General features: G+C 40.8%; 2 protein-coding genes across 2 annotated transcripts; both read left to right on the top strand.

Moving 5' to 3' along the window:
- Positions 1-8: 8 nt before the first annotated feature.
- On the top strand, positions 9-12,812 carry pias4a (protein inhibitor of activated STAT, 4a). Its single transcript, XM_084921807.1, has 11 exons — positions 9-97; positions 1,905-2,283; positions 2,413-2,497; positions 2,605-2,646; positions 2,830-2,920; positions 4,704-4,832; positions 6,096-6,201; positions 6,715-6,788; positions 7,869-8,029; positions 8,812-8,963; positions 9,106-12,812. Exons 1-11 carry the CDS (start codon positions 71-73, stop codon positions 9,378-9,380), a joined length of 1,521 nt encoding a protein of 506 aa, XP_084777933.1. The 5' UTR covers positions 9-70; the 3' UTR covers positions 9,381-12,812.
- A 2,968-nt stretch (positions 12,813-15,780) lies between these two features.
- map2k2a (mitogen-activated protein kinase kinase 2a) lies at positions 15,781-27,748 on the top strand. Its single transcript, XM_084921691.1, has 11 exons — positions 15,781-16,565; positions 16,757-16,967; positions 18,660-18,806; positions 18,964-19,041; positions 20,032-20,083; positions 22,908-23,032; positions 23,629-23,842; positions 25,104-25,168; positions 25,262-25,323; positions 25,856-25,901; positions 26,017-27,748. Exons 1-11 carry the CDS (start codon positions 16,477-16,479, stop codon positions 26,125-26,127), a joined length of 1,200 nt encoding a protein of 399 aa, XP_084777817.1. The 5' UTR covers positions 15,781-16,476; the 3' UTR covers positions 26,128-27,748.
- Positions 27,749-27,751: the final 3 nt, after the last annotated feature.

Here is a 27,751-nt window from a genome sequence, read left to right as displayed (position 1 = left end):
AGCAGGGTCATTGTTCCATTGGTGCAAGACTGGCCGTCGTCTCTGACTCTCGCGGTACTGCTGCACGAAGATGGCGGCCGAACTGGTGGAAGCGATGGCAAGTAGAGCTTGGTTGGCTTTGATTTGATAGGAGACGTGCGCGGGATTGTGGGCTGAAAGTCACCCCAGTTGTGGGCAAACTGTGGGTTTTGTGCGAATATTATTAAAGGGTATTTACTCTTACAAATGTGGTGTATTTCAAGCACGACGAAACGAACTAGCCTATGGTGCTAAGGTAGCTAGCCTGCCTGGAAATGTTAACCAGGCAAGTGCGTTGGTTCACCTAGCATCACGCTGGCTCTGGAGGAAGACACCGAAAATGAATGATGAGACCATATAAGCGTGTGGTTGTTTTTGGTCTAGCCTGCTTTCTGGCATGTTACCGTTTGATGTTATTTGGCTTACAGGAATATCTGTTTGTAGTTCACCGGTTAGTTTATGGAACTGTGCACCTGTCAAAATATCTAGCAGTCGTGATTGAATGCCGAGTGTGAGAAGCTAGCCCGGCGATAGCGCAGGCTACACTAGCAACGTTCAAGTGAGGTTGAGCAGTCTGTAACGCAGCTGTATTTGAAGCTCAGCGGTTCAGTCGGATCCATCCATAAAGTCCTGTTTTGTTTTGTTTTGTTTTTTTAATATAGACATGAAGCAGTTCTCCACTAATGTCTATTTCGGCCATGTCAGACAAAGCTGAGGCTTGTCTGGCGGCTAAACAACAACATCCCGTTTTTTGCCCCTAGAGCCCAATTCGCGTGCTCTCTGCTTCATCATAAGTAAATAATAATTTTCTTAAAAAAAAAAAAACGACCTCACATAGGATGATACGACATACATATTATGTCGAAAATAAGAGATTTTGCGTTTACTTTGCAGTTCAATGTGCGTCTGCACCTCATATGTTTTTACTAAATAAACATCCTCGCCTGCTACGGTGTGTCTTAAGCTTACATTTTTCGGATTAGTGTACAAATGAGGTTGTTAAGCCATAAACAACAAATTAAAATGATATTAAACAGTTAATGGAGCCATAAACATGCAGAATTTGCAAAGCCGTATTTGTCTTACATTTGTTGTGGACTTTAAACAGATTGTATGTATATGTTTCATGTAGGTAAGAACTATTGCACTATTTGCACATTTCTAGGCCACTAACAAGAAATAGTCGTTTTTAGGCACCTATTTCATTGTAACTGAGCCTGCCAGACTATTCCTTTAGCTTTCTGTGTGTTAAATGACAGATAGTGTGGATGGAATTAGTGCGTTTCCAAGTTCTATTCATACTTTTAAGCCACCTTTGGAAGTTTATGGTTCTAAAGCCTAATTAACACTACCACAATTAGTGTGATCACTTGAATCATGACCAAGCCATTGTTCTTAGAGTTGGAAGTGAACTTCTTAATATAGCCAGCTAATTACAACACACTTTAAATCCTCTATAGGATTAAAGTGACCAAGGACAGATGCTAATTTTAGCAAGTACCAAGCAGTTTGGTGAACACTACTGTTCTGCATATAAGTTACCTGTAATTGACTCTGTGCATCTTCCAAGGGTTAAAAAGAGGTGTGTAGGTGTGTTTACGCAGGACTTTGCACACGATATTAAATTATTTCATTCATTTGCTTAATATATTTACTTGAGTAAAATGAAAGAATATAAACATAAGTATTCTAACATGTATCTTCCTCTCTTGGACAAATGTGAAAATGGTAATTGGCATTGTATAAACTCCTTCATTTGAGATGTGGCTCTTGAAAAAAAGTCTGAACTTGGAAATTAACTTTGTCACTTCAGCCTTTCCAGAAATCTAATTGTTTTTGTGCTCCTGTTATATTTTTTAAATTTTTTGGTCTTGTTTTCTCACTAGAATATGGTCAAAAGTTTCCGGGTCTCAGACCTGCAGACGCTGCTGGCCTCAATGGGTCGCAGCAAAAGTGGGCTGAAGCAAGACCTGGTGGGGCGTGCGTTGAGGCTAGTGCAGACCGAATACAGCCCAGAGCTGCTGAAGAACGTCCGGCAGCTCTACGAGTCACGTTTCCCTAAAACATCTGGTTGGCTGGCTGCACGGCGTCCGGAAAGTGTCCCAGTTAACTACTCATCCCTCAGCTCTTCCCCTACTGCCACCTCTCAGGGCGCAGACTACCTCAACGGCATTTCCAAACCGATCACACCTGCAGCAGAGGTGAAGCTAGTGCCACTGCCCTTCTACCAAACTTTAGAGACACTGCTACTACCAACAGAGCTAAGTGAGTGTGGACTATTTGTTAGGCTTTTTGTGTCTGTTTGTGTTTTTGCAAAACGTTGCATTTTTACTCGACGTTGAGAATTTGCACTGTTCTCTTTTTACAATGGATTTTGTCTCCATCTGCTTACAGTTGCCCAGAACAGTGAGAAACTCCAGGACAGTCAGTGCATCTTTGAGTTAACACCCAGCCAAGCAGACCAGATTCGAAATGCAAGGTAAAAAGTCACACTGTCTGTTAAAACTGCACTTTAGGTTAACCCCAGGTTAATATAAAAATATCTCTGTGAAGCTCATTTTAATTCGTGACCTATTATTTTCTTAGTGAACTTCGTCCAGGAATCCGATCAATCCAAGTGGTTCTTAGGTAAGTTCCCAGTAAAAACATTTTTTTGGGGGGGGGATTTTTTGGTAGTGACTGTGTCATAAAAATATCATAATTCAAACCAACGAGGACAAATTGCTTCTTTGTATATACAGTGTTTGTGGTTAGTCTCTTACAATAGAAGACCTCACTCATTTATTCCTCTGTTACTGCTCTCTGTTGCAGAATCTGTTACACAGACTCCATTGGTGTTCAGGAGGACCAGTATCCTCCCAACATAGCTGTCAAAGTTAATCAGTCCTACTGTCATGTGCCGGTGAGTTGATTAACTCTGAAATGTCCCACACCTTCATAATACAGACGTGACTAAAGCTGGGCTTGTTTTCCTGTTTTGAAGTGTGTGCTCAATCATAGCTCATAGCATCGTTTTCAGATACACTCAGGGTGTCTCTGGGTGTCAGTCACAGATGTTTTACCAGGTCAGTGATAAAATGTCATAATATGATAATGATGGATAATATAACCTAATGTAAGTGTGTCTTGAACAACATAAAGGGGAAAAATAAGATTTGGGTAAAGATGATGTTGGCTTATCTGAAGACCTCAGGAAACAAAACTTTAGGAGGAAGCTCTCCAGCTGGCCGATACTATGTGGCTTAAGGTGTGCCACAAGAAATCAAACTGGCAGGGTAGCACCTAGATGACAGCTTAGGAGGGTGTGACTATGACCTCCCGAGGATTCAAATTTGGCCATAAATGTCTAAATTTGGGCTCCTGGCCTAATCCTGCCATTCTGTCTAGCACACAGATATTTTAATCTCTGACTGTTTGTACATACTGTGAATTGTTGAAAAGCTCCATTGTGCTTTAGATAATGTGAGTTCTAAATGTCTCAAGAAATTTTAAGACATTTAAATTCCCTTGTCTCATAATCACATTTTTAAACTTTAATTTGAACCTTCTTTTTTTTTTTAAGCTGCTAGCCTGATAATTCTGATAATTAAGTCATTTTCAAGAAGAATTACCATCTGTTACAAATTTCACTCTCTCAAATATCAGATTTCATTTTTGATATTGTAAATTAGTGTTGGGTTAAAGTCTGAAAAATTTAACACAGTATTTCATTGCCATTTCCAATAATGAAATTTATGATCGATGTAGAAAACTATAGTGAATGATGTTTTATGATCGTACCTTGCAAGCAGCAGCATTTATTTAAATGGGCTTTTCTACTCTACTGGAGCACTCAAAGTGCTTTATATAACATGCCTCTTTCAACTATCCACACACGTCTATACGTACATGCATAATTTATAATATATATATTACCCTATTATAGGCCCGATTGAAAAGCACTTTCTATACATACATACTCACATTTGGGTGGATGCATTTGAGCACTTTGGGGTTCGGTATCTTGCCCAACAATACTTTGGCATCTGCAGAGATCAAACCACCAACTTTCCACTTAGTAGATGACCTGCTCTACCTCCTGAGCCACAGCCACAGTGCAAACAAAATAAAGGGAAAATTCCATCCTTTTCCAAAGATCTGCGGTCATTCATGAAAGCAGTGATTGATTGCTACAAGATGCCAGCACCATTGTAGTGCAATAATAATGTTGGATGTACAATAATAATGAAAGTAAGTACAGAAGAAAAAAATTATGCATAAAGATTGTTTAAGTTACTCCCTTTTTATTGAATTGTAATCACAGGCTGTCATGTGGCTCTCACTCAAGGCATGTCGGGGCTTGTCTTGTTGTGCTAGCAGTAGAAGTAAACATGGCTTTGATATCATGATTTAACTTGTTTGTTTTGTTTTGTTTTTTATTTGTACTGGTATTATCTCAAATGATATATGTCACAGCCCTATTGTAAACTGAATATTTTGAATGAAGGTAAATCAACACTTACAAATATGACCTTCAGCTCATATTGCAGGTTAGCTGTGCATGGTAAAGGAAACAACCCTCATTTGTGCTAAAAGTAGTGAGAAGAAGGTGTCTGTTTTGAAATTATGAAAAGATATTTGAGATGAAGTATTACATAATTAACTGTTGCAGTCTTATTTATTTTTAAATTGTGTGTGTTTTACAGGGATATTATCCTTCCAATAAGCCTGGTGTTGAACCTCGTCGTCCTTGTCGTCCTATAAACATCACTCCGTGGTTGCACCTCTCCAATGTCACCAACAGAGTCACCATCACCTGGGGAAACTTTGGAAAGGTCAGTTGAATCCTGCCTTTTGCAGCCGTAGCTCTCAGGGTTGTCATTAGCACAGATATTTTTTATTTATGTTTTTTTTTTATTCTGCTAATCTGTCCAGCTCCTCTTGGAAGGTTCTGTAATTTATCGAGGCATGCTGATACTTGTAGATCTTTGAGTGTTTGGCCTCACTCGACTGCATGTGTAATACACCTTTGTAAGCACGGTTGCCACCACACTGAGTATTTTGAGAGAGTATGTGTGTAGACAGAAGGACTTTTGGTTAGGTTTGTTATCACATTTTGTACAAACAAGAAGGTTTGTGCAAACCTTGAGCAACTTCATTTTAGTCACAGCTTGATCACACGTGATGAAACGGCTCAGTTTAAAAGTGTCGTGTACTTGAGGTAATGCACATTCCACACATTTTGTCTGCAGTTGCCATGTACAAATAATAAATTCACTGCTCAGAGTCTATAGAGTCTGTAAAAGTCTAAAATTTGGTTGGCCTAGCAAGTTTCAGAAGAGGTCTGTGTGATATAATCCATAACTGGTAGGCAATATAGCCTCAAAATATCACTGTATTTAAAGAAAACTAATAATGATATTAGTGGCATTATATACACACACACAGTTTTATTGGCCGGAACATTTCTAAGTGTAAGTACAAAAATGGCATTTCCCATCCTGCTTTTGTAGTGAACTTTTGTCACTGATGACACTTCTTCTAATTAAAGTTTGATACAGTGATATAACATTAGTCAAATGTAAGCACAAGAATAGCCTAGCGACTGTTTTCTCTAATCCCCTATTTAAAAATGTGAACACTATATTTGAAAAAAGCTTCACACTTTAATTTAACAATAACTGTAATAATTAACTATATAACTCGTCAGTGCTGCCCAGTATTGTCACATAATAAAACCGAAAATAATAATGGATTATTATTATTTTCTCTCTCTAGCGAGTCTCATATATATATTTTTACGTGGAAAGATTAAATGTTGAATATTTCATCACTCGTCGGTGAATTGTAACCACAATCAAACATGGGGAACATTCTTTATACAAAATAATTTTATGTGCTGCTTGTCCAAGTTGCAGATTCACTGATGTCTCATAATCGTTAGAGAGGTTACCTTGTACTAATTTGATGGTTCTGTTTCAAAATTTTGAGTGAATTCTTACAATAACATCGTGTTTAAGTTCCACTGTCAGTTCCCGATTCTCGGTGGATAAATTCTTGTTACATTTTATTAAAAATCTGTTGATCTGTGTTTGCAGCGTTACTCTGTGGCGGTGTATTTAGTGAGGGTCTTCACCGCAGCAGACCTCTTCAGCCAGCTTAAACTCTGCTCAGTTGAGAGTGCAGAACGCTGCCGTGAGCGCAGTAAGTGATGCTTTTACACTCACCAAAATATTTTTGCTTGCAGCTTTCACATTCAGAGTAAGATGAAAGGTACACAAAGTCACGTCAGTGCAGAATGTAGGAGTCAATAACTGAACATTTTGTTTCTGGTATGACTGGATTTTGCACGGATGTGTGTCAAGGATCAGTTCGAGGTTGTTCTTCCAGTGTACACATTTCCTTTTTTAGTCCTGCCACATGTCTTTGATATTTGCACATTGTAAAGTAATGACATCAGACTAATAATAGCAAGCACTTGGAGTTTCAACGCTAAATTTTGAGTTTTAACATAATAAAATAATTGCTGATGGTTGAAACCTGTGTAGGTCTAAGTTTTTTGAATATTGATCAGGATTCAGTAAAAAATAATCTTTAAGTGGAATCGTTATCAGTAAAAACGGTTTATATTCATTCTCGCTGTGTAGTTAATTTTAAATAATGTAGGATAATGTCTGATACAGAATGTAATAACCGTGTACTTACATTTATCTACAGTACAAGACAAACTACGCTTCGACCCAGAGAGCGAGATTGCGACCACAGGACTCAGAGTGTCTCTCATCTGTCCAGTGAGTACATCCTGATCGCAAATGGAGGGGCTTTAAAACACAAAGCAACTCGTGCCACATTTGCTGCAAATATGCATTATGATTTCTGCTCAGTCAGAGCAGAAAAGCAGGACAATCTACAGCGTAGAGTGAATATCTTCACTACATTAATCAAATATTCCGTTTAAACAGTTTACCTCCATTTACATCCATTCAACCTTGGAGTGAAATCAAAGCTGTGTTTATACTGCTGTTCTACAGTGAATATCCGTTTGTAGAAAGCTCATTGTGTCCATGCACATTTATTTAATACATTATTCAATAATAAGGTTTTGGGGTTTAAATGGCTTTGTGACAAATAATTGAGCAGTGTAATAGCGAGTCTCATCCTGTGGCCATACTCTGACTCCACCATCTTGGACTGCAGCGCTCAACGGCAGCCTTTGTGAGCTTGACAGAGCAGCACATGAACCAGTTTTCCAGTTGTTATAGTGTCTGTTCGCAGTCCAGAAACTTGCAGCACACCTCCAGGATAGGATTGCCATTGCCAGCTGCAGTCCAGCACAGTGTAGTGGGAATCCCGTCTGTGAGACAAGATCCTCTCTGAGGAAGCAGCTGACTCATAATAAGTAATGTCACACTGATGACCTGGCCAGCCTGAAAACACTACAGGAAGGACAAGGCCAAGCTGGATATCAGCGACAATCCTTGACTATAAGAGCAAGGTCTTTGTCAAATAGTAAAGTGATTGCAGATTGCTCCTTAAACTCATAAAACACTGCCAAAGTTATTCACCACATATATCTCTGGGAGTGTGTAATAGATGGGGCCAGCTCGCCCACTAATGTCTATGGGTGGGGAAACTCTGTGACCATTTGGAAGGAAACTTGTTTCCAGGACATCGATTGACAAATACAGAGAGAAATGTTGTTTTAGTGCAGTGCGTGCTGTTGGAAAATATTGTTTCACAGTCCTGTGGCTCTGTTGTCATGCTGTGTCTAAAAGCCCCTCAATTTATTTAGCTATTAGAAAACTCCCAAAATGTTTTAAAAAGCATGATATCACCCGATATCACATCTGTTCCTTTTTTCTCGCTTCCAGCTGGTGAAGATGCGGCTTGGGGTACCATGTCGAGTGTTAACTTGTGCCCACCTTCAGTGTTTCGATGCAGTCTTTTTCCTTCAGATGAATGAAAAGAAGCCCACATGGACTTGCCCAGTCTGTGACAAGCCCGCTCCATTTGAGCTCCTCACTATTGATGGGTAAGGAGATGAGAGCATGCTTTGACTTGTCCCGCCCCTGCAGCTTTGTCAGTAAATTCTTAAAGTTTGTATTGTGTAATTTTGAGTACCTGTATGTGATGCCAGTTTGAGGAACATCATTGAAGCTGCAGAGATGTTTTAGGGATTCTTGATACAAGCTCAACCATGCACCAACATGTACTGCTTTCTTTTTTTTTCTTTTTATTTGGTCTGGTATGAACACTCATTGTGTTTCAAAATTTGTCATTCTCCACCTGCTGTTCATTTATGTTACAGAAGCGACACTTGTGCGTTTCATTTACCAGCACAACAGATAATTCTTAATACGAAAAGTATGTAAAAAAAAACAAAACAAAAAACCCAAAAAAGCAATTTACGGTTTTGTTCTTGGAAGTTCTCAGCAGCTCTCACAAACACATCTTACTGTAGCAAAGACCGAAAGCTTTGTGCAACATATATTTACATTCCTTAAACTATGTTTGCTTGAAAGACCCTTTTTTTACCTGACCCAGGTTTGATATTTGAAAGTGTAATCATGAAGTATTAAATGTTTTCCTAAATGTCCTTTCATTCGTGAAAGAGATTAAAGTATATGTTGTGTTTTTCTTCATCGGAACTTCAGTATCTTGACATATATATATGTTGTATAATAATGGTATTATTATTTCATTTATTATTTCATTTCTAATTGTGCGTTTGAGTGAGAACTGAGCTATTAGTTTGATTTTCCCATGTATAAACTTGTTTTGTGACGTCTCTCTAATGGCCGGTGTGCATTTCAGGCTGTTATCTGAGATTCTAAAAGAAACGAGTGAGGACATTGAGGAGATAGAGTACTTAACAGACGGCTCCTGGCGACCCATCAGAGATGAAAAGGAGAGGGAGCGGGAAAGAGAACGCAGTAACACACCTGACTACCCAGTTGTTGATATATGTAAGTTTTCAGCCCTGTCACATCCCCTTGTCCGTAGTTGTTTTGGGGGGGTTTTGCACTGTGTGTGTGTTTGTTTGTGTGCGCTGAAGGTAATGAGAGTAAAATCTTCTTCCTTACCTTAAAATTGTATTCCTCTCTGTAGGCATTCCCGAAGCAAATGGCCATTCACCAGCCCACAGCAGCACTAGTCTGACGGCCAAGTCTGGAAGCAGTTCTGTGGGGATGCCAGGAGTCACGGGAGCACCTGCTGTGGCACCGGGTGGAGGTGCGGTGGTAGATCTGACTCTTGACTCTTCCTCTGAGGAGGAGGGGGGCGGGGCTGGAGGAGACAGTGAGGACACTGAGGACAGCGCCGACAGTCCTGCCCCAAAGAGGGGCCGATACAACTACGACAAGGACCTGGTCACTGCCTACTGACCCCACCACTCTGTCCCCTCTTAGACTGACACACAGAGACAGAGGCAGGGGCCTTAAAACGTGAGGACAGGAACACAGTAATCCACTAGATGCAACAACCCGCCCTTTTGCCCCAGCGTCAGAGCCTTTTAGCAGCTCTGGTTTATATCCAGGCAGGCAGACAAACACGCACTCAAACATGCACTGTCCATGGTTCTTCAGTCTACAGTGATAAGGATTCCTCTTTGTACTGTACACCACTGGAAGCTACTCTTACACTTCTTGATCAATTGTCACCCTACAGTGAACATCTGTACTGTCCTGCCTCTGCTGAAGAGACTGAATGGATTGAGCACCCCACCACAGTCACAACCCTTGCTTCTCTCTTTCCAGACTATTCCCACTCCGACCCCGTCTCTCTTTGTATATGACTTGGAATTCCTGGCTCTTTTAGCCATGGGCGTTCAATGTTTGCGTCTCTGATTTTTGTCACAGTTGTGATGCACAGGCAAGTTGAAAATGGAAGCTCCTCAGTAGTTTTTGGTAGAAGGTGGAAAACAAGTGAAAACATTTGTGGGAGGACACAGCAGAGATATCTGAAGTGTGATGCAAATTTAAACCTTTCCTATTTTGTTCTTTGTTGACAGAATGAATTCAAAGCTTGAAAGGGTTTTTTCAGGAATTTATCATTTTTATTATGAAATGGCAGGACACAATACTGGCTTCAGTGTGTGATTTCCATTTTTATTTTGTCCTTAGATAAAAAGAACCTACCTCAGTCATAAAAACTTGGCAGACTGACCAGAGAGTAGCTTTGAAAGAAGACGGAAGAATTGACGAGTTTTTCTGAATCCAATTTTACACTGGATATAGTGTTTTCCTGCATTTTGTCGTTGTTTGTTTTGGTTTTTTTTTATTCCATTGTTTCATTCAGCTCTGATCCCTCTGTAACAAAAAAAAGAAAAACCTTGGTTGAAGGAGAGTTCGAGTATGAATAACCAGGCTAACTGTAGGAGTGAGAGACATTCAAAAACTGGTCAGCAACTGTTTCACTCTGTAAAACATTTCTGCAGGTGTCTGTAACAGGATTTCTTAGGATTGGTATCTCAGAATTCCACATGGATCTAGCTCATCAAAATTACTGCGTGGCAGCTATGCCAAAGCAGACATCTTTTAAGAGTTCACTGAGGGGAAATGGTTATGAGGTGCCTTTTTTGTTGAAGTAGTAAAGAGTGAAGCCTATGGTTTTAAGCGCAGCTGAGCTAGCCATTAGATGAGAACCCCAGTCCGCGACCGCATGTTTAAATCAATATTTTCCAGTCAAGTGGACAGAACAGGATTTCAGAGTCATCATTTTATCCCACAGTTGTGACCTGCTTTGAAACTATCATATTTATTTAAGACCTTGACATTCTCTTAATAGTTTGTGGTAAATCTACATAATACTTGGCATAGTTCTGTATAGACTGGAGCTCTTGATTGCTGGTATTTGGTGTGGAGATGTACATTGATCTGTGCTCACGGCTCTGCTGTTGAACGCTGCTTTCTTTGCCACTGAATGAATCCGACCTGGGTCAAAGTGCCATTCGGAGTATTTTGCTGCAGTGGGTTCAACATGTCTGACACAACAAAACTTAATGAAGTGTCATCGAGTGCAACCCCAACAAGTTGAAAGTCATTGATTAGGTTACAGATGGTCGTGTCTGGAACAAGTAGCGCGCTCCGACCAGCAGCCCTTCTCTGCCTACTTTCAATGTAGATAAGGTCATATCTATTTGATGCAATAGAATTGGACTTCAATTGCTACATGCTGTAGGCTTACAACTTCCTCTGCACCTGCACTAATATTGTCTGTATGTGATGGCTGCTCCTCACACAGGGATCAGTGTTTTCTCTGCATTTACTGCTTGGGATTGGTGGCAGTGTTAACCACAGCTACAACTTCGATTTTTTTCCCCCGTTTTCTTATTCTAGATTTTGATTGTAGAGTTTTACCCAATTCTGTGTTGTTAAGCATTTTTATTGAAGCTTGTAGCTAATCTTGCAGATACCCGTCTTGTAGGCCGAGAGGAACACTGGCTCGGATCCTATCCTCCTGTTCTTGGTCAGTGCTGTAACATTATCGGCAGGAGTGGCTTCTTGGAGTAACATTAGAGTTGTTGTATTTACTTCACCTGTCTGCTCCGCTCTGTGCCACCCCCACTGGGGAAGCAGTAAGAGAGACTCTGGGCATGCATTTGGGTTTATCTGCAGGGGGATCATCAGTGTTGGTTTCAGAAGAAGGAAAAAAAAACTTGCTAGAGCTGTTTGCACTTTCATGTGATGCATTCATCAACTTAATAATGCTTTATTTATTTTAAAAGCTCCCATGTAGTGCGTATTAAGGGACCCCCGCCCATTGTGGACATTTGTCATCATTCGTCTTGTCCATACGAATCAGAAAATGTGAAAGTGGACGCAACCACAGGGTTGGAAAGGCGTTCTGCATGTTTTGCTTCCCTTTGCTGTCAACGCAGGATTTCTTTTGACTTGCTCAAGTGCACAGAAATGACATATACACATCGATCTGAGGCCTCACTGTTCCAAGTGCATCCTCTGACATCGTTGATGATTGAAAAAGTAGATGGAGTCAAATGTGGTCTTCCATTTTTCTTCTTTTGACGGCTCACAAAATCAATATACAGATAGAAAAATATTTTGGGAATCCGCACAAGACTGATTGATGGCATTTGGCCTCTAACGCATCAGTGTGTCCCTGAAAAGATATTTAAGGTGCTTTTGAAGCAAAATATTGTAAAGAACTCTAATAGCCGCCTTTAAGGCATTCTGCATTTGTAATTAACTGCTATACATATGAAAATCACATTTTTCATTTGTTGCTATGTTAGAGAAGGTCATTATTTGTGTGGCTCTCCTAAACTTCTCATTGCCTTATGGTTAAAGATGAGAGATGGTGCAGGTAGTTGCTGTGGAACTGAGCCAGGTAATTTTGCAGATTGGGAGCTAGAGAGCGAGCTGAGGGTCTGGTGTTTTTGTAGTGGCATCTCTTCTTGTAATAATGCATAAGGTAGCATGGGCAGAGGCTTACAATCCATGATGTAAATGTTTTGTTTTGGTTTTGTTTTTTTTTGTTTTTTTTTATATATGTTCATATTAAAGACAATAAAATTTAAATAATATTTTATTAAGCCTTGAATTGCCTCCAGTTCCTGTAGGCAAGTGGAAAATAAGAAGTTGTAGAGGGCAGCAGCACTGGAAGCTGATGCCACTCACTACTGGGAGGACTGGTTAACATGTGGATTGTCATGTTCTGTACCAAAAGCTCAGATCTGGGGACTCATTTGATGCCTGTTGAGGATAAAACTGTAAAATTTAAAAAAAGAAAAAAAATGATCGTATTCTAACAGCTGTTATTGACGTGTGGAATTAATTAAAAATCAGTTCTTAAAAACAGCAGTCTGCATTTTTTTTTTTTTATCTTAGATTTTCTGAATTTATTGAGCTGGGCAGCCTTGTGATGGATTGCAAACTCTGAACTGTTCGGCGTGCCTCATTTTCTTAAAAAAGGTACGCATCAACTCCAGAAGAAAAAAATGTGTTTTGAATAAAATCCATCCCGCCTAAGTATCAGGGAGGATTGTGGGGGTTTTACTGTTTTAAAAAGATTACCACTGGTAACATCACTGGGATTCCATAGTTACATGAAATATTTTGTAAACTTTTTTTTTTTGCCATTATTAGACCGTTGAGTGCTGACAGGAAATGAGAATATAGCAATGAGTAGCGTACTGGAACGATGTCACACTGCAGTCTAAGTGGGGATTCAGGTTTAGCACAACCGAAACCTTTATATTCATCACAGACAAAAGCAACACGTATTTATCTGTAGTTGTTTCCCATCCTGTCACAAAAACAGTTCCCGGAGTTGTCAGAGTTTTTTTTTTTTGTTGTTAGTTTTTTTTTAATGTAGAAAAAAACGTTCATTTTTCACATCTGAAGAAAAGACTACACAAATACTTGGCCCTCTTTCTGTATGGCGTCCACAGATTAGAGACAGAAACTTCAACATGAAAACAGCCTCATTTAGTCATTTCTGCTACAAAGGCTTTGATATAATATGTTTTTTTTAAGTGAGCGCACCTTTATTCTTAGAAACTTGTACCCCCTTTAGCAGAAATTATGCCAGCATTGCATTTGTCCCCATTCTGACTAAAGCTTTGACGCCTCTTTCAGTTGCAGGATTATTGAAGGTTTTATTGCTTTTCCTTCCCATTTCAAATCCCTCGATTATATCACCGTGATCTTCAAAACTGCATAGGCCATTCTTTTTTTTTTTTTTCCCTTCCATTTGAGCCATTCCCTGGATTTGTCTGTACGCACGGGATCATTACTCTGAAAGCTCCACTTTCAATCCAACTTCAGTTTTGGGTCTACTGGCCTCACATGTACTTGAACCATATTTTGAAATGTTGAGGAAATCACAGCTGAAAGAATTCATTCCCTAAGGCAGCAACAATGCTTTAAACTAACCCTGCACTGTGCTTTATAACAGCTGCAAGCTTCTTCTCCCGAGGTCACGTGTCTGCCCTCATGTTTCCGTTGCCAACCAGTGCGTTGATTCCTCTGTGGAGAGAACATTACCCCAAAAGACCTGGGCTTGCCTCATGTTTTTAATGTCAAACACTAGTTTAATAATCTAAAAATCTCTTTATTATAGTGGGCTTTAAGACAAACTGCTGGAAGAGTTATTTAAAGATGCTGTGATGAAATTCTGGTGCTCTGGGCCTCTACTCTGATGGACCAGCCAGTTCTGGACACATTGGTCATCTGAAAAGACTTTTAAAAACCTGAATCAAACACAGTCATCCACACCTTTAGACATCTTTAGAGTTTGGCAAGTTTGGTGATTCATGTGGAACTCTGAAATCTATTTGTTAATTGCTGGGCAGCACTTATTTAGTGTAATGGATGTCTGTTTTTTCAGGTTGCTTAAATCTTAATAACAAACCATCTGTTTTATGTGTTATTTATCTGATCAAGTGACCTTTAATAATAAGAACATGTCTGTTTGTTCACACTGGAAGGAAGATCCATCCAACTACAACAATATTTTGTAAATATTTTAATATTACAAATTTCATTGATGAGTTTTTTTTATCATAGTGATGTTGAACTTGACTAAAGTATATTAAAAAGTCACAGCAGATCACTAGACTGTCAGGATTTTTTTCCCACAAAAGAAGCACATGATAAGTGCTCCTCTTCTTTCTTCTGCTGTCTTTAGAGGTCACTACAGTAGATCATCTCTATTCCTACCCTAACCCAGCATCCTCCTCTGTCACCCCAGTCCTCTGTGTGTCCTCCTTCACTTCATCCATGAACCTCCTCCTCTTCTTCTACTGACTCCATATTTAGCACCTTTTGTCCAGTGTATCATTATCTCTGTACATGTCCAGATCATCTCTCTAACTTTATCTGCAAAGCGATCGACCTGAGCTGTACCTCTAATGTACTCATTTCCTGTCCATAAGCAGATGATAGTGTGATACTTATTATATATAGTGTTCTGTCTCACAGTTCAGGATGTTACTGAAAACTGAGCCATCTAAAAATGGTATCTGCTTGGTTGTTATACCATATATTTTATTAATGAGTACAAGTACATGAATACATCTCACTGGCATCGAAAACCTTTTTTGCACAGGAAATCTGGGGAAACGTGTGGTATTTACTGTTTGTAAAAGACAATAACAGAGAATGATTCAGTCATTTGATATATTAACATTAGGCCATAGATGACCGTGGTTTGTTTTTCCACATGGGTACATGTTATATGAAACATAATTATTTTAATAGAAAGCTCATGCCAAAATAGAAATCTTTTTGATTTTTTGACAAGATGACGCTAAAGCCACTCAATCGAATTTTACCGGTAGAGCATGGCCAAAAAAGACCCCATAAAATATTAGTGTATACATGGACATTTTTCTAAAAAGAAATCATTTTTTAAACTGTAAAACCTACAACACTCCGCCCCCCTCCTTCTCAAAACTCTGTCAAATACAGTTTTTACGATGTACAATTAAGAAGAAGAAAATCGCTCCCAGGTGGGGTCTTTTATATCTTTAGTTTCATATCACGATCGTTTCTGATTTAAGATTAAATGAAACTATCTTCACTTGAGCCTGTTATTGCCAACCACCGCCAGCAGATGGCAGCAAACACTGCCCCCCTCTTCTGTTCTTGTGTGTTTACTTATTACTAATAAATACACAAAGCTGCACAGGGCAGATGACATATGGTTAAAATGAGCTTGTTCCTCGTTAAAAAACAATGTACTGGAGGTGTTACCACAAACTGCATATGTCATCCACCCACCCATGAGATTTTTTATTTTTTTTGCATATCTCGTATCAACTTGTCAAAGCCAATCTCGCGCTATTTATCACGGGCTCTCCCTGTTGGTGTCAGGTCTGATGCTGCAGGCAGCTGCTTGCTTCCTGTATTAGCCACAGTCCTTTTCGCCGCTTGATAACCCCACACCCCGGACTGTATCGCGGACGGATTTACTTTTCGTACCCCGCCCTCTCGCTTAGGGAAACAAGCCGAGTCGGTGCCCCGGTGTAGCTGCCGGTAAAAGCGTGGCAGGCGGCCCCGTGTGCTGTGAGAGGCGGCTGCAGGTTCGGACTGAGAGGCGCAAGGCACGATTTTGCAGGAGGTAGCGCTAGTTAGCAGGAGCAGCTAGGTGGCTAATGGCTAGCAGCAGCAGGTAGAAAACCAAGAAGAAGCCGAGTGACAGAAATGTCTACACCTCGAATTCTCTAAGTCAGTTAAACCGAAGAAGCTGTCTGACTTTTAAGAGCACATCGGGGTGATAGGTTTTACCAGATTAACTAAGTGACATGCTTCCGAAAGTGCACTAACTTAGCTAACGTTAGCTAGCCAAGTTATACTAGAGCTGATCCTGTTGCTTTTTAATACTGACTTTCACACGAGGGAAAGGTTAGGCTAGCAGCAGCCCAGTTCACTGCAGTTTTGTGCTTCTTTTTTAATTTTTTGCCTTTTTCGTTAATTTATTTTTAAATTTTGGACAAAGTCGATTCGGGTTGTTATTGAAATGGGGCCCAAAAGAAAACCCGGTCCCCTTAATATTACGCCCATTGGAGAGGGACAGGCCACCTCCAACACCATTGATGCTGCATCTGAGTAAGTGCTGTGCCTTATGATTAATTGTGTTAAACCACTGAATCGTGAATTGCTTTGTCCTTATACCGAGGTAATTGGCTGTTACTGGAGTTGCACAAGATTTCGTTCTGCACCACCGTATAAGGAGGTGCATATGTTAATTCTCACTCCTTTTAAGGAACTCTGCTAAACCAAATGCCACCTCCTTACAGAGCCAACCTCGAGGCCTTACAGAAGAAACTGGGGGAGCTGGACCTGGATGAACAGCAGAGGAAACGGCTGGAAGCCTTTCTCACCCAGAAAGCCCAGGTTGGGGAGCTGAAGGATGAAGATTTCGAACCCATATGTGAGCTGGGCGCAGGAAACGGAGGGGTGGTCAACAAAGTCCGCCACAAACCCTCGGGCTTGGTCATGGCTCGGAAGGTGAAGAATGATTGTTTAACAGCTGTTCTCCAAGTGAAAGTAAAAAAAACTGCATTCCACTTCAAGTCTAAGATGTTATCAGTGCACCATGTCTGGAAACGCCTCTTTCTGGAGAAAGACAAGGGAACTGAAAATAATAAAACGGTTACAACAAAACTGTTAGTTTTGAAGTTCAGAAACAAAAATGTTTCAGGTAAATGTCAAAGATATGCCTGAGGTATTTTATTGGCAGCGCCTGAGCTGCATAGCTCAGCTTATCAAAGAGCGCCGACACATTTTTTCCATTGTGAAATGTTTTGTTTATATTACCTTCACTTTTTTTTTAACGACAAACCCTAATGGCATCCTTATCACAAGTATCATCTTGTGTGCTTTTACGAAAGATATTTGCCATTATGTTACACTTTTTTAAATTTCCTTTCACACTATCAAAGTGTAGTTTCATACACTAAATACTTATCTCTTAGTATCTATCTCTTTGTGGGTATTTAAGAATGAATGTAGTAAGTTATCTAGACTTTATACAGATGTGGCAGCAGCAGTCTAAGCGAGCTCAGGCTTGAGACCTGTGGATGTCAGTTGAACCTTTGTTGAAAGTTCTTCTAAACTGGAGACATTCCTCAGAGATTATGGTCCATGTGGACATAATGGTATTATGAAGCTGCTGCAGATCCATGATGTGAATCTGTGGTTTCACAACATTTCAAAGGTTCTTGACATCTGGTGGCTGTGGAGGCCATTTGACTGCAGTGAACTCACTGTCATGTTCAAAAAAATAGTTTGATGTGATCGTTGTGACATTGCATTATCCTGCTAGAAGCAGCCATCAGAGGATGGTACACTGTGGCCATAAAAGGATAGACAAGGTCAGCAGTTATTGTCATGTAGGCTGTGGTGTTTGAACAATGTTTATTTGGTACCAAGGGACTCAAAGTGTGTGAGGAAACTGTCCCCCACACCAGCAGCCTGGACCATTGATACAAGGCAGGATGGATCCGTGCTTTCATGTTGTTTACACCAAACGCAGAAATCAAGACTTGTCAGACCAAGCCTTCTACTGTTCACATTTAGTGAGATGTGCAAGTTGTAGCCTCAGTTTCCTGTTCTTTGCTGACAGGAATGGTACCTGCTGTGGGTTTTTGTTGCTGTAGCCAATCTGCTTGAAGGTTCAAAGCATTGTGCAGTCAGAGATGTTCTTCTGCATACCTTGGTTGCAATGAGTGACTATTTGAGTTACTGTTGCCTTCCCATTGACTCAAAGCTCTACGGCCATTGCATCAGCAAGCATTTTCGCTCAGAACTGCTGCTGCTCACTGGCTATTTTCTCTTTTTTGGACCCTGGAGATGGTTGTGTGGGAGAATCCAATTAGATCAGCAGTTTCTAAAATACTCAGACCAGCCTGCCTGGCACCAACAACCATGACAGACATGTTCAGTCACTTTAATCACCTTTCATCCCCATTCTTATCGTCTGAACTTCAGCAGCTCGTTTTGACCACGAGTACATGCCTAAATGCACAGAGTTGCTGCCGTTTGTTGCCGATTAGCTATTTGTGTTTTAATGAGCAGTCGAGCAGGTGTGCCTAACAAAGTGCCACAAGTGTAAAAAGAGGACTTCAGACGGTGTAACTGCGTCGTCTGCATGCAACACTAATTAAAACAGTATTTCGTTTCTGTGTTTTTTCTCGTCAGTTGATCCACCTGGAAATCAAACCTGCCATCAGAAACCAGATTATCAGAGAACTGCAGGTCCTGCATGAATGCAACTCGCCCTATATTGTGGGCTTCTATGGGGCCTTCTACAGCGATGGAGAGATCAGCATCTGTATGGAGCACATGGTGAGAGACAAAGATTGTTAGCTGCAATTTCTGTGTGAGACTGGAATCGATTTTGTGAATCGCATCATCTGAGAATTCTTATGTTGTGCGACACACACGTTCCCACAGCTACAGGCAGTTTTGTCTGTCTTAACATGGGCTGTTTTGGTCTCTGCAGGATGGCGGATCCTTGGACCAGGTTCTTAAAGAAGCCAGAAGAATCCCAGAAGAAATCCTTGGAAAAGTTAGCATAGCTGTGCGTACACCATTGATGTTTTACTTTGTTTGTTTGTTTTTGTTTTGTGGCTTTAGGTGTTTATTTATAGGCTGTAAAATATGATTCGCTTCACAAGTCTTCTCACATGAACTGTGGACGATGTCAGGAGAGTCGGGCCTGATAAGTTTCTGAAATTGATCACGTGACACCGCAGGTCAACATCAGACACATTTTCACTCTGGTTTAGACGAGTTCGCTTCCTGACGTTTTGAGGCAGGAGTCTCTGCAGAATAATTTCTGCTTTCTTTTCTTAATCTCCAAAAATCAGAGCAGTCAGACTCTTTGGCAGCTGGTGGTTAAAGTGTACTTAATGTCGACTTTGTCGGACATTCACGTTCTCACATCCCGTCAGGTAATGTTTAGAAAGGTTTACGGCTGGAGGTGATGTGTGAAAATAATTCTGGACTCGAGGATTTTAAGGCGTTTCTGACCACAAAGCAGATTTTCTGAGAAGGTCATACCCTATTTATTACACAATTTTAAACATGTCCACTAGGGTAAAATGAAGAAATTCAAATATTTTATATCCAGAAGATCAAAGGAAAACTTTTACAGTTAACACTGAACTGTGATGTGAGATGCTCTGCACAGCACTTAAGGTTAAGAGATATTGACCGTAGTCACATATTGAGCTAAATGAATCCTCTGTGTCCACCTGTAATTGTGGACAGCATATGGATGTATGCTGGATGCTTAAATTTTGACCACAGAGCGACTTAATCCAACACCTTTTTCTTTTGAAATATAGTTGCTGTTCGAATTTGGCAGCAATATAAACAAAAGGGTTGTGCCTATTTTTGCATGTGTGCTGTTCTTTGTGGTTTCGCTTGTGGTTGTGATGTTGCTCAACTAGCTGTGTGTTGTTCAATAATGCATAAGTTGCATGCACAGTACAGTCCCGTGTGTGTGGACTCCTAGATTGTATGTCTGTAAACTGAATTATTTGGGGTTTTTTTTTCTCCTTTACAGGTGTTGAGGGGATTGGCATATCTGCGAGAGAAGCACCAGATCATGCACAGAGGTAATGCTGTTCTTGAGTCCCGATAAATTACAGTTGTGCTCAAAATCTCATTTGGAACACTTTCAAATCTCTACAGTATAATAAATCCCAAATATGGAGTTTATGAAATCACTGTGTTACAGAGTTATTTGGGTTTGGATAAAATATAAAATATGTGGCACGTCAGCCTCATTTGATAATCGGTTATCAGTGTTTTTGTAGACAATTCTTACAGACATCCGGTAGAGATTCAGACCATGGATTATAGTTTCTTAAACTATAAGATAAAGCTTTTTGGACATTAGGTCTGATCGGTATTTCCAGACGTCTGAACTTCTTCGGTTAGTGTAACCACTTGAAATGCGCTACATCCAGTCGACGGGCGCCAGTAGTATCTGTACTTCTTCATTTGAATTTGTATTAATTGTCTTCATTGCTCTCCCTTCACATGCATCAGCATCTTAAGAGCTTTAGCACACGTATGCACATACGGGACCAGCTATTTTTTGGGGGGGGAAATAACAAGTTTCTCATCAAGGGAATTTGTAGAATAAACATATTGTCCTCATGAAAACATTATTTGTATTCATTGAAATGACAGGTCACAGCATCTCAGGCAGGTTTTTCTCTGCACACAAGTGAGGACACATGGGTGTGCTGTTGTGAAAATTACTGAGAAAGGGAGCAGCAAGAAGTGCATCGTGCAGTGAAGTTTCAGTGCTACAGGGTCGGTGGTACTCCAGGACAGAGTTGTCTGTGAGCTCAGGCGGTAATTACAGCCTCTCAGATGTGATTATAGAGCAACCGCACCCTGTTGACCCCTCCCTCCGCGTCTCCCTCCATCTTTCTCCCGCTCTTTCATGCCATTTCTTTCTCAGCCTCTCCTCACGTGGCCTTGGTCGGTGGGAGGGGGTCATACACCGCAGAGGACAGATTGCAGGGCTCAGTCCTACACCATTATTTTGCAGGATGTTTTTCAGCGATGAATTGGATATGTGGAGGACTGGGCTTGTTTACAACAGGGACTCAGCAAGAGCTGGGAGATCTGTACATGCCACCCGTGGCCTGCACGGAAGACTGTAGTCCTGTTTTCAATATTTCTATGAAGCATGAACGATCTGTATTTGTGAGAAAGCGTTTTCTATCCATCGTGGAAAGCATAGGTTCATGGTATTGTCTCACATAAAAACTGGGATACAAACAATAGATGTAAATGTTTTCCCTACATATATCACAGTATTCTTGTAGGAGGGAATCGCCAGAGAATCGCTTTAGTCGTTTTTATTGCTGCAAAGTGAAATTGTGAAGCGGACAGGCTGATCGGGCAGCCTAGGTCAACTTGTATGGACAAGCATGTATGGACTACAGTGCTATTGCACACATTTTGAATGAGAGACATGAGTCACCAGTCTTCTGTGAGATAATGAGCTGTTATAGACACATATGAATCTGCCGCCCATGACGTCCATGCGTTGCAAGTAATGCAGTCTTTTATGCTGCATTCTTTCCTCAACTTTGAGCGTCACTTCCCTCCAGAATCCAGGAAAGGTTGTGATGGGATAAAATGTGATGTCATGCTTCTGAGTTCCAGAAGCTCGAGCATGTAAGAGAAATCCACAAGATTGTGGTCGCAAGTAGGGGGATGGATTGTGTTGCTTTCTTGGCTCATTCTGAATTGGAAGATACCAGGATGCCAACCTAAGTATGTCGAGTGTTGGTTGGCTTCTTTGGTTGAACCGATTTAACTTTGCCGTGGTCAGCTAACGTTATCTCAGGATGGCCGAACGTGAGATGAGCATTTGTGTTCGTAGTTTTCTCAGATTATTTTTAATGTTCGTAGGAAGCTTTTTTTGCTTCTTTGTCCCATCATGGTGAAATCTGAAGACTTAAGTTTTCACGTTTAATTTAAATGAGGCACTTTTCTGATGCTTCTCATCAAAGCACAGATTTTTATTATTCTACCACTAAAAGGTTAAATTTCTGTTTAGAAGTTACATCATAAACTATTGATATTTGGTGTCCCTCTTTTAATTATCACGCAAAATATCAAAATGCTGTGCTCTCACTTCACACGTGTATAAGCACATAATGCTAGTTTCAGCGACATTAAAAGTCATGTCATTCTGTCAGTCAAACTTGGGTCAGATTTATGTTCCTTACAGCTTCAATTATCCCCATGATGGAGAGAAAGAAACAGGCAAAAGAAAATAAAAGCAGACATGATAGATGTGCCTTTTTGGTCATGTGCAGTTTTCACGAGAGCAAAGCAGAGAAAGGTGACCTGGGGCTCGTTCAGACATGAAGCAAGGGGGGTTTATAAACACGTTCGCAAAGCTCTATAGAGTTCAGTGCAAAAAGTTTTAGGAAATTAAGATGTTTAAACGTGCAGCAGCTGCTGTAGCCTCCACATCTTAGAGACACAGAAATGCACAGGAAAAACATGTTATCACCATGTCTGCAACAGCCTGCAACAAACACACTGAAAAATTGTGCGTGTGTGTCAAGGAGTAATTATTCTATTTTTAAAGGTACAAGGTGGTCACACCAAGTATTCATTTGTTTTCCTTGTTATCTGTACTTTGTATTTGAAAAATAAAATGTTAATGGTATTATTTCTGAAAATGACAATTCCTAAATGTTTTGCACAGAAGCGTGTAAATCAGAACACCAGTGTAGCAGTGTCTGCTGTTTCTTTAGGTATAATTTAGTAATAAATCTGTGCCTTCTCTTGCATACAGAAACTTGTAAGCCAAAGGAATGACAGATGAAACACAGTATGAAGAAGAGCCTCTTCTTTTAAATGTAATGCGCATTTGTTTTTGTCCATGTCCCCTCTGCCATGTAGACGTCAAGCCCTCCAACATACTGGTCAACTCTCGTGGGGAGATCAAGCTGTGCGACTTCGGTGTTAGCGGCCAGCTCATAGATTCCATGGCCAACTCCTTTGTTGGAACGCGCTCCTACATGTCGGTGAGTCAGCTCTGCGCGCCTGCGCCCCCACCCCTTTTCCTCTGGCCCTATCCCCACTTTCCTTCTCCACTCTTCTCACATGGCTCTTGTTCTCTGGTCCCACCCTCTGCCTTCCTTTCCTCTGGCCCTCCCTCACTCCCCTGCCAAGAACCACGGGCTGTACCCAGGAAGGGCTCTTTGGCAATGAGGGAGGCAACTGTGCTTGAGCTTTCTCGTCCTTTCCCCTCACTCTTAGACACCTGGTGGGTGCAGTGCCAAAAGCTGCTTGTGTGTCCCATCCTACTCCCAAAAAAGCACCTCTGGTGCAGAGAAGCTTGCCCTTTGATTGCAATTCCTAAAACACACACACAGGCACGCACACACCTGTCCTTGCTCACCCCTAAAACAGTCCAAAGTTGCTGTCCACTTCCTGCCAAACCCTCTTTTCTGTCCTCTTGCCCTAACCACACCCCACCTCTGCTTGCCATAACACCCCCCTCCTCTTCTCTTCCCACTCCTCTCCTCCACTTCCTGTGCCTTCGCCGCCCAGCCCTCTCTCCTGCTTGGCGTCTTGGCTTCACCGGCTCTCTGTGACGTAGTTATGTGTTTCTCAACAGCCGGAGAGACTGCAGGGCACTCATTACTCGGTTCAGTCTGACGTGTGGAGCATGGGTCTGTCTCTGGTAGAGCTGGCGATTGGCCGCTACCCCATCCCCCCACCAGACGCCAGAGAACTGGAGGCCATCTTTGGACGGGCCGTTGTGGATGGGGCTGAGGGAGAGCCTCACATCAACATGCAGAGGCCTAGACCACCCGGAAGGCCTATAAGTGGTATGAAGGGCAATAGCACACACACGTGCCTATAAACTTATGCAGATTACTTGACATTAGATTAGATTTGTGCTCATATTATGCTTTGTGGGTTTTCTCCTCCCTTTAGTGTCTTGTTTACGGTTTTGTGTATGCAAAAGATTTGTGAAGTCTGCAACGAAGGGAGTTATACTCTCCCAAAAGCAAACGTTGCTCCTAACCTTACCGAGGCCAGTGTGTAACACTTTTCCATAATGCTTGACTAGCAGCTACTCTGGCGTGGCCTCGTGCAGTGTATGAGTGGATGCCTCACAGCGAACTCTGAAATATCTCAACCAAATTTTCTGTTGTTGGCTTTAAGAACAAACATTAGTCTTTATGCACTCCTAGCATCTGAGGAACTGGAAGCCTAGCGGGTAAGGGTTTGTTTTTTTTGTTGTTGTTTGACAATCCTGTCCTCACAGCAGTGGAAAAGTTGGCATGTTAATTGGCAGTTTTGGCTGCCAATTAACATGCCAACTTTGACTCTACTTTGACTGTATGCTCAGAGCTGACTCACAGGTCACAGCTATGTCAAAATCATAATGCAATGGACAATCAGAAAATGTGGAAATTTGAAGATGGTGACTTTTGACAGGGTGAGGGTTAGCCTTTTGTGCAACTGGGCTGTCTATGTTCACACTTCCAATGGTATACATGTTTTTAACAAAACCCCCACGGTGCATTCATAATTCAGCAACAGTAATGCATGAAATCGTTTTCATGCATTAACCTGTCTGGCATCCACAGGAGAATAGAGCAATCACATTCTGGTTGTGTGGTCCAACTTTGGAATTTTGAATAAAGCCAAAAACATCTTTATTGATCCTCATGGGGAAACATAATCTCTGCACTTAACTAGTCTGTAGCCTTCCTGAAGAGCTTTACATGACAGCTGAGTCGTCCAGTAGAGATGACTGGGCTCACAGTACCTAAATTAAAAAAAAAAAAAAAAAAGAAAAAGAAATGGTTATGTGCAAACTTGAACTTTACATCACAATTCCCCATATACACATGCAGACTTCAGGAATGATTACTCAGCCCTGGTGTCAGCTGTTGGTGTCTGCAACAGACTATAATGGCTGCCTTAAAGAGACAAGAGCTCATACAGAGCTTTTGGCAGCACAAGAGCTGCTGTGTTGTTGTACAGTTTGAGAAAATGCACAGTAAAATTAAAACTAAAGCATTTAAATGTATTCTAAAGAAGACTAACCAGAGATTATGTCTGTTTCTTTTCCCACAGGATCTGGGATGGACAGTAGACCTGCCATGGCCATCTTTGAACTTTTGGACTACATTGTCAATGAGGTCTGAGCAATGTCTGTTTTTTCCACAGTATGAACAAACACTCGCATCTTTCCTCAGTCAGTGTATAATCTTTAACTCTTGCTTCCTCCTCAGCCACCCCCCAAACTGCCGCTTGGTGTCTTCACCAGTGACTTCCAGGACTTTGTGACAAAATGGTGAGCACCGAATGTGACGTTTGTCTTTCTTTTCTCACCTCATGAAGAATTATGAAAGGAAGCTATTCAGAAAACTTTGACATTTCCAAATTGCTTCACACACCTGTTGCAAGAGTTGTTTGTAATTAAATGCATGCATGTAGTTTTTGTGCTTGTGCAGGTTTGAGGTGGTTAGGAAACAAGTCAGCACCACACTCGGATAAAGATCCCGTCTGGAATAGTGATAAAAATAACGTTTTTGCCATAATAGTCCAGAATAGTATCTACTGTTCTTTACCTTTTAAAAAGTCTATGAATAAGGAGATATTGTTGCACATGTTTCTATATCAGTCTTGTCTAAAGTCTATACTGCACTGCGGCTGATGTCAAAACTACTAAAGAAAAGCGTGCATACATGGTAAACTCGTGTTTTAAGGTGAACTCTGAACCGGAACAAGGCTTTCTAGCATCCTCTGCATATACATGGTGAACGACATGCATGCAAAGGATATTTTACTTACGTTTAACATATTTATCTCATTTTTGTCTGCAGTTTGATTAAAAACCCAGCTGAGAGAGCGGATCTGAAGATGCTCATGGTGGGCCCCCTAATATTTATTCTAATTTTATTATTTTTAATTTGATACTTAACCCATCTGTTTTTTGTTTAGTTTTTCTGATAACAATAAAAACTGAAGTTTCATTTTTCCTTAGAGTCACACATTCATCAAGCGATCAGAAGTGGAGGAAGTGGACTTTGCCGGCTGGTTGTGCAAAACCATGGGCCTCAACCAGCCCAGCACTCCCACCCGCGGCGCCGAGTGACCGGGCTCCCACGCTGCCCTGCCACGTCTCGGGACCTCTGTGCATACACGTGCATATCCTGTACGTGTACGCACAGAAGCTCTCACAAATATTGGCACTTTTTTTCTTGTTGCTATAGCTTCAAACAGTTTTTGTTCCCCCTCCCCAGTTCTTTCTTCACCAGCAGCAGGGCCCATTGAGTCATTGTACTGTAAGACCACAGCTTCACCTTGACAGTGTCGAGAGCAGCCACAGCTCATTTTTCCACACTGCTACAGAGGATGTAAAGCACTGAAGGGCTGCCAGTGTGTCAGCTAAATTTGCATTGACAAACTTATTTTGTATTGTCAGATATTCTGTATTAACCTTTTCTATGGCAATGGGTGATGGCACATGGGACTGTATTTTATTAAATAACCTGCTGTAGAGATTTGGTGAAAATCAAAGGGAAATCCAAGCATATTATCTACTTGCAAACTCGCGATTGCTTTTATTGAAGGTAAATGCTGCTACTTTAATTAGAATCATAAATGCTAAAAGGTTCTGTTGCAATTACCTCCAATATAATAATCGAGTTTGAGAGTAGAATCCAGGGCAAATGAGCGTGTAAGGAGTCATTTTCACTTTTTTGGCAAATGAACAATATCACAAACCAAAGAGGTTACTCACAACTACTACTTTTTTTTTTTTTTTTTTTCTGATGGCTGATCTTTTTCTTGTGTGCAGATTCATGAACAGTATGAAACTGTAATTTGAATGTTCTCATTTTCTTAGTCAGTGATCTAAGTGCTGATTGACATCATTTCTTCAGCATTTATTTCAATTTGCATCCCACACTCGGTCTCACATGGGAGGACACACATGCCGTTATATGCCAAAATGTGTTTGACATTGAGGAAACAAAAATGTATTCATGGGACAATATAGCATGGTTTATTATCTTCTAATACTGTTTGTGTATTTGGTTTCCCAACTCATGATGGGGATGATTAGGTGGTGTTTTTATCAGAATCCTGAATCTGCAATGTTTAAGAGATTTCAATCATGTTGGCTTATTTGACATTTTCTTTCTCTATGTTGTCTGTCTGTACTTTCCCCCTGAGGTGTATATATTTTCACCGTACCGCTACATGTGTCGCTCTGAGCTTTCTCCTTGGATGCAGCCAACCCGGAGGCTCGCTCTTGAAAGATTTCGGTTGAATTATTGCTAAAATGCTTTTCCTTGTGATTAAACCCAGTTAATTTTGTTAAAAGTACAACCTGACTTCAAGTGGGACATCAGACTTCTCAAGTCATACAAAGGGTCTGACCGAGCATTGTAACCCAGGTCAGTATTGGTGGTGGTTTTACTTACTATCCTGCTGTCTTGCTAGAGCTCTTGTATCCTCTGCTTATGGCTGCCCTTTCTTATCCCCTCCCCCGCCCCCCAAAAAATGTGCATTTGTAAAGAGCAAAATGGATGCATTGTCACCTGTATGTGTACAAAGCTATATACAAAAATTACAGTACTATTTTGCAGTCTTAATACACAAATCCTTGATTTATGTAAATGACAAGAGTCATTTTATTATAATATAAAATGTGTTGGGTATGGTTATAATGTATAAAAAAAAGATTAAAATAAAACCTATTTGTGAATGTACTG

Source organism: Perissodus microlepis, chromosome 23 (genome assembly GCF_051167445.1).
Source record: "Perissodus microlepis isolate ML-2025 ecotype Zambia chromosome 23, ASM5116744v1, whole genome shotgun sequence".
NCBI lineage: Eukaryota > Metazoa > Chordata > Actinopteri > Cichliformes > Cichlidae > Perissodus > Perissodus microlepis.
The sequence above is the reverse complement of the archived record's forward strand: the minus strand, read 5'-3'. Positions and strand labels throughout refer to the sequence as shown.